General features: G+C 50.5%; 1 protein-coding gene across 1 annotated transcript in view; it reads right to left on the bottom strand.

Moving 5' to 3' along the window:
* Positions 1-2107: 2107 nt before the first annotated feature.
* Positions 2108-7576, bottom strand: part of SLC19A1 (solute carrier family 19 member 1) — a gene marked incomplete in the record, with an annotated part of 26319 nt that continues 20850 nt past the window's right edge. Inside the window, 1 exon segment of the mRNA XM_027768655.1 lies at positions 2108-3303. Coding sequence (XP_027624456.1) covers positions 3019-3303 — 285 coding nt within the window.

Below are 7576 nucleotides of genomic sequence, written 5' to 3'. Positions count from 1 at the left end.
GGAGGTGACTCAGGCTCCTGCTCTGACAGCTGTGCTGGCCCCAAGTTCTTGGAAGGGCCCTTGATCGCCCCTGGCAGGAACTGACTCAATTTCTTGCCTGGTACCTTCTTGCACACAAGCCCAGACCCATTTGCACACCAGCTGCAGCAAGGAACTAGGGGCTGGCGCTGGGCACCCCTCGGCCCTCTCCTGACTGGTAGGGCCGCAGCATGGCAGGGCAGCAGCAGCCTGAGCACATCACTGCTGGCACGGAGCAGGAGGACAGCCTGCCTTACCTCCAGCTTTCCTGCAGCACCCCCAGCAGGGGAATTCCCAAGTTCGGTGTCCCCTTCCAACCCTGGGCTCTGGCTTCTGACCCTGATGCCAGAGCTCAGCAGCGTGGGCAGACAGCTCCGAGTGTGCTCTGCTTGCCCTAGAGCTGTGGGGCCCATCTTCAGGCACCTGTGCAGCCACATCCAGAGTGGAGAGCCTGACTCTGGCTGGGAGGGTTTGGCTCTGCCCTAGGATGTGGATCTCCTGCACTGACTCAGCCCACGTACACCCCAGGCCTTCTCGAGAATCACCAGGGTTTACCTCTGCGGGACTACAGGGCTCAAAAAGTCACAGGGCTAAAAGGTTGGCCAGCAGCCCCCAGCTGGGACACAGCCACAGCCAGCTCAGGGATAGGACATGCCCACCTCAAGAAGGCTGGGGCAGCGCCTGAGGCCAGCACCTGCCAGACTCCACCCACCATCATCCACCAGCACATCAATGGGCTGGTCCTGGACTTGGGGTGGCCATTGACTCTCTCCTAGAAAACCAACATCTTTGTCCTCTTTGTGGGGGGCTGGCAGGGATATCTAGGGTGCATGCAGGCACCTCTGGGGAAGCCAACAGGCACCCCAAAGTCTGGTTGGTTCTGTATTGGATCATGTGTGCTCAAGGCCCCTGCAACAGCACATGCCTGCCTCAGGACCTGCTGTCTGATCAGGTTCTGTAACCATGTGATGTGAAGCCATTTCAAACTCTAAATAAAAATGACCTTTTACACTGACACTTGGTTTGCAAGCGGCCTTCACTGTCACAAGAACAAAATCATCCAAATGAGTCCATGGGGCCTTTGTTACTGGCCCCTGCAGTTCACAGGTCCTGCTGCAAGAGCATGGGCGTGCACATATGTAGGTATGTATGTGCACAGGTATATGCACAAGTGTGTATGTATATGCGTGTGTGTACATGGTATGTGTGTATACACACATGAATGTGCCTGGGTGTATATGTGTGCATATGTGTGCTTGAGTTACTTAAGTGTGTGTGGATGTGCCACAGATGGATATGCGCCACGGGCTCCCTTCCTTACCTCCGCTCCGTGGCAGCCAGCAGTCCTTGTAGGCCATGTCAGTGGGCCTGCTCTCTGGCACTCCAAACTCGCACCCATGTTCTCTGCACAGCAGCTGTGCCTCCTGCTGGATTCTAAGAGGCATCTCCCCAGCACTGTGCACAGCACATGGGGCAGGGACTAGCTCTCTTCAGAATGCTACAGGTCCAAGGGCAGGACACATGACAACAGAAATGCTGCGGGCTGCATGAGGCGGCTGCAGGGAGGAGGCAAAGGAGTAGGCAGCTGGGTTGACACGGATGGGAGTGCTCTGGAGAGCAGGCAAGTCAGTGGCCTGTGGCTCACAGTTGGGCTGTGGGCTAGAGTTGGGGGCAGGGGTAGTCATGCTCCATGCCCTCCTGAAGCCCGTGGCCCAGGCAGCCCAGATGCACCTCCATGTCCTGTGAAATCCCAAAGTCCAAAGAGGGCCAGGTGCTTCCCCCTTTCCTACAACAGCTGTGGCAGGGTCTCTGCTCTGCTGCTTAGCACCATGGGCCAGGACGCTCCAGGTGCGATCTCAAGCTGGACCTCAGCCCAGGGCACCTCGAGGCTCCTCATCCAGCTGACCCTCTTCCCACCCTCAGTGTTAAGCTGGCTTGGAATAGCATCTCCCCTGGGCCCAAACAGTGGGGAGATGTTCCCAGCTGCCCCTGAGGAAGGCCATGAGGGATGCTGGGACCCCCTTTCCAGCCTCCTGACCACTACCCTCCCCACCAGGCCCAGACCAGCCACAAGAACTCGTTCTTGCACTCAGGTTTCATGGTTTGTTTAATGTACCTGGGAAAGTGATCGTACCACGGACTGTCTCCAGCTCACAGGGAAGTGCTGAGGCCACTGGACAGACTCCTGGTGTAAACCTAAGAAGGCAGACCTCTTCAGGGGCCCTCTTGGGCAAGGTCAGCTCACACTGAAGCCACACATCCTTGGTGACCCAGGGCAAATCCCCTCTGGGCTGGCATGAGCATACGGTCAGCCCCAGCCACCCCTTGCTACCTGTAGGGCAGCAGTGATCCACGTGATAATGAGGGCTCCTAGAACCAGGGCTGCCACTATCATTGACGGACAGTCTGCACCACCTGAGACCAGCATCTTCCACAGATGGAGAGGCCAAACGCGGCTCCTCACTCCATCAATTTAAAAACACATCTGTACACTGCTCAAAAAGGCAAGCACCAGGCAATGTCACAGTTTAGCCCTGGGCCTGGGAACTGGGTGTCCACCCCTGCCCTGGAGGACACGGGGCCCCCTGAGGGAAGTGTCTCTGGAGGCAGGCACCTCACCAATCCCAGAAACAGGATTTGCCTCCCACAGGGACGAAGGCAGAGGGCCTGAGGGCCATAGGAAGAGGTAACCACAGCTGTAGTGGCCAGTGTGAGCCATGGCCAGGTAGCTGCCCTGAGCGCCAGCAGGGCTGAGGGGTAGGGCTGCGGATAGCCAAAGCCCTCTCTTGGCTGAGGCTGGGGCCACAGCTGTGAGGCATGAACACTTGGAGGTTACCACAAAGGCACCCTGTGGGCCCCCGAGTCACTGGCTCAACATTCTGCACACTGGAATGTGTACACTGCGGAACAGGCTTGCTGGCACTCGTCTGCGTGTCTCGGCCCCAGGCTGGATCAGGACGGAGCTGTTGCTGGGGTCAGGAATCCGGCAGGCCAAGTGGGTCAGGCCTTGTCCTGGCCATCTTCCTCTGGGGAGGCCAGCTGTGGGGCCCTCGTGCTGTCCTCCATGCTGTGCTCCAGGGGTGGTGGAGCCAATGGCTGCAGGCCACTGAGGTCCCTGTCCTGCAGACCCAGTGCTTGCATAGTCTTTTCTGCAGGACTCCTCAGCTCCGGGGCCAGGGGCAGGGGCTGGTGATGCTTCTGCCGTAAGTAGTGCAGCAGGTCCAACATGGCCCCCGTGAAGTAGATGCCACATAGCACCAGGAAGTACACAAAGTAAACGAGGAACTGCAACAGAAAAGCCAAGCTCACATCACTGCCCTGTCCCATGACCCTGCTGAGGTGCTCCTTCTGCCCAGAAGCCCCCATGAAGCCCCTCATGGCTTGATGTGGCCCTGCACAGGGCTTCTGGCACTGCCCAAGGAATGCCATGGGACCCTAGCATAGCCTTCTGCATGGCCTCCAGTCTTCCCTGAGGCCTTTGCATTGTAGACTGAGTTCCTACAGCTGCCACAACTCCAAGACGACCCCTGTGTATGCCAGAACCTTCCACATGTAGAGCCAATGAGACCTGCACACAGATCCTGGTATCTCTGCCTCACCTAGGGGACACGAGGGGCCCTGCCCACAGTGAATGTCTCTTCCAGTTCTTCCTGCCACAGGCAGGAGGGACTAGATTCATCCCGAGGATGGCAGGGAGAAACCAGCAAGTCTAGGAGACCAGAGAGGCCTACTCTGCAGTCCTGAGCATGGGTGCCCACAGCACAGCTCATGGGCAAAGCAAATCAAGGCTGTGCTCTCAGGAAGAGAAGCTGACATGCTCATCCCTGTTTTTCCCTAATACAGAACAAAAATCCTGATGTTATAGGTACAGCACACACAGGACTCAGAGGGAAGGGGCAGGGCAGTCAGCCAGGCATTCAGGACTGAGGAGGGCACATGGCAAGCTCCCAAGCCTCGTTCTTCAGCTTCCAGTGGAAGTGAAGTCAGTCCCCTGCAAATGGCAAGAGATGCAAGAAAGGTTCAGTAGAGTTGTTCACTCTGGCTAAGGATCAGGAGAGGAAAAAGCCCTAGATGAGAACACTCCATGCAACCACATCCCACAGAAAACCTTGATACCCCTGGCCCCACTGAAGCAGGAGCGACTCCAAGAGAAGTGGGGTATAGAGTAAGAGTGACTCCATCTTGGAGGAGCGCTTCCATTATAAACTCTTAGATTCCTATGACTGGAAACTTGCCCTCTCCTCTGTGCCCAAGAGTAAATAGAGTAATCAACATTCCTATTGTCTCTAAACCCCACTCCTCCTAACTGCCCTAAAATGTTCCTTAGTGATGTAGTCACCAGACCCCTTGCCCTGAGCCCTGAAGACCATTAAGATTCTATTGTGTTTAGGCAGAGACCGAACAAACCCTGAAGAATGATTAACCTGCTTTTCTTGCTTCTGTTCTGTGCTTTTGCTCTTACATTGTTAAAACCCTACCCCTACCCTTTCCCCCATTCGAGCCCACAGCACCTTACCCTCGTGAATCATCACGTCATCCCCGACATGATTGTATATTTTTCGCCTTTATAAGCGGGGCTCACCTTACACTCGGGGCTGTGGGGTTTTGAGAGACATGAGTTCCCCCGTATGCTGCCTGCTTAATCAATAAACTCCAGTGAATTTGGTTGTGTCTGGATGTCCTCTTATTTCTCACTGAGAAGACTATAATATTTGGAGGCCCCAGCAAGATCTGTATCTGTTTGGTACATGGGTGAGGCATCCTAAGGAGAGTGGCCTCGTTTGGCTTGGCTGCCAACTGCCTGGAGACTGCTCTAGGGGAGGCGCCACCTGGAATCTCCCAGGGCCCCGGAGCTCTTCTCAGGATTGTTGTCAACTGACAAGAGACACTGACTGCTCCTCCAAAAGGTTGTGGAGTTTTACTCTAAGACCTCCAGAGGCATTTCTCTGAGTGTTCCTGTCCTTTTCTGTTTGCTTCTGTGGAGACAAACCGGTGAGTAAGGGGTCGGCCACGAGTCAGGGTGAGAGTCCCAGGCAGAGTTTGATGGCCTGAGAGGCCCCCTGAAATCCAGCCTGGGTTGAGGGGCCGTTTGCCCTTCTGCAGGTTGGTAGGATTCAGGGCTAACTGGACGCAGTTACAGAACTCCTACTTAGGTTTCACCAGACATGCTTGGAATCTGGGGGCTAGAAGTTTGGCCCTTAGACGGGGCCACGAGTCAGGGTGAGAGTCCCAGGCAGAGTTTGATGGCCTGAGAGGCCCCCTGAAATCCAGCCTGGGTTGAGGGGCCGTTTGCCCTTCTGCAGGTTGGTAGGATTCAGGGCTAACTGGACGCAGTTACAGAACTCCTACTTAGGTTTCACCAGACATGCTTGGAATCTGGGGGCTAGAAGTTTGGCCCTTAGACGGTTTGAGAAAACTTAGGGCTGGGGGCCCTGGCAGGGCTTGAACCCCTGGAAATTTCAGGACTTTTATGGGTTTCTTCTGCCTTTTCTGTCATTTTACTTATTTTTCTCTGCACTCTCTTAGAGATTATTACTTGGTTCTATCCACCGTCTTCTTCAGTGGAGGATATTGAACAATGGGTTACTGATCTCACGGACCAAGGGGTTCTTCAAGAGTTCCATTCTGACAAGGTTGAGATGTTTGTTTCCTTTCTTGTCTTAATTCTAAAAGTTATGGGAGGCAAAAAATAGCTCTCTTAAGACTCCCCTTAGCTGCATGCTATACCACTTGGATGAGGCCTTTGTAGAAGAATGATTATGGTGGCAAGCTTTCAAACAGAGCTTGAGAACCCTGTATGAGATTGAATGACCCACTTTTGGGTGGGATGGCCTGAGACAGGATCCTTTGATAAAGAAGTACAAGCTGTTTGAAAAGTTGCCACAGGAGAATCGGGTGGACCTGGACATCCTTACCAATAGCCATAGTCCAGCGGCCCCCACCCTGGCTGAGAAGTTGTGCTTTAAAAACAGGGAACTGTATTCTTGTAATTGGCCCACAGAAAGAGCCTCAGCCAAAGAGAACAAAAGTCCCCTATCCTGCAGTCTGATCCTGAGGGGTTGGATCTTCCTCCCCCTTATAACCCTAGCAGGCATCAGCCTAGGGAGGGCAACAAGAGGCCACAGGAGGCAGCCTCCTCAGCCCTTCTCTCACTGCCCTACACCTGGAGCAGATCCGAGGAAATGAGGGAAGAGCAAAGCCCCAACTCCTCAGGCCATGTTGCCCTTAAGAGAAGCATCCCCAACAGAGGGAGGTTAAATTATGATTATGGCATCAAACTCTCCATCCAAAAGCTAAGAGGGCCTTTTGAAAATATAACACTTAAAAGGGGTAGAAATATCAAGAATATCTGTGTTGTAAAAACTCTGATGGTATAGACAACAAAAAGTTAAATTTCTACCGTTTTCTACCGTCCTTAAGTGTATAATTAAAAATTTCAAAAAGAGAGGTTACTCAAAAGAGTATCAATGTCAAAGTAATCCCAGGGAAATTGGCTCTTATAGTCCTAATGTGTGTGTACATCTATACATGTAATATGTCATGTTATGTACTACATGTTGTATGTCTGTGTAAAAAGGGCCTTAGAGAATTCTATTCAATTTGGTTTATAAAAAGAGCGCTCATACAAATTGGTTTAAATGCTTTTCAAGTTCATCTAACTTTAGTAAATAAATTGGCTTCAAATATAATTTTAAAAAAGATTAATAAGTAAAAGTCTTCACAATTTCCAAGATACATTTTGTCTAGGTTTTTATTAGTCAAGCAACATCATATTTCTCTTAATATGGTTGGCTTAATGAAACAGCTAGTATTTATGTGTTATGTGTTTGTTACATTTTACATAGTAGATATCTAAAAAAAAAATCGTGACTAGCTTTTTCTGGCTTTAGTTTTAGTGCTAAGAGGATCTTTGACCTCAAAGTAACTCTTAGATGTTTACAGAGGGCCCCTGAGACATCCAAAAGGGAACTGTTAAACCAATCAAAATTATTCTTTATATGTTAGATAAAAATAGAAAGCATTGTCAAAGTGAGTAATTCTAGTTTTCTTGGTATTATATTTGAGTTCTATGTATAAATAAGTTATGTATTTGTATGTCTATGTATGCATTGTGTTCCAAAATAATTTGAGAGTCCCAAGAATTAATGATAGACTATTATGTTAAACTGGTATACATAGCCAAATTTCTTTGTCAGTTATGAATTTCTGTCAGAGCATTAACTATGGCTCTAATCCTAATGTTATGTCCTTAAAAAAAATCCACAAAGGAGATGAAAAGAAAATGTACTCTTAACAAGTACAGGTTTCTAAAAAATCTAATCATTCAGATAAAATCTTCATTTTCTACATAAACTAATTGGTTTTCTAAACTGTTAAGCCAAGGTTGGCCAAAAAAATACTAAGGGAATGTTTGAGAAGGCTGCATGTTGGGTGGCCAATACAGTACCCCTGAGTTAAAGAGGTAACATGGTATAAAAATATAAATCCAGTGTTAAACATAGACTCACGAAAACATTATTGCCTGGATCCCTCTGAGTCCTTTTTTTTTTTTTTTTTT

Source organism: Tupaia chinensis, unplaced genomic scaffold (genome assembly GCF_000334495.1).
Source record: "Tupaia chinensis unplaced genomic scaffold, TupChi_1.0 Scaffold147038_1, whole genome shotgun sequence".
NCBI lineage: Eukaryota > Metazoa > Chordata > Mammalia > Scandentia > Tupaiidae > Tupaia > Tupaia belangeri.
This window is presented reverse-complemented; position numbering and strand designations above follow the sequence as displayed.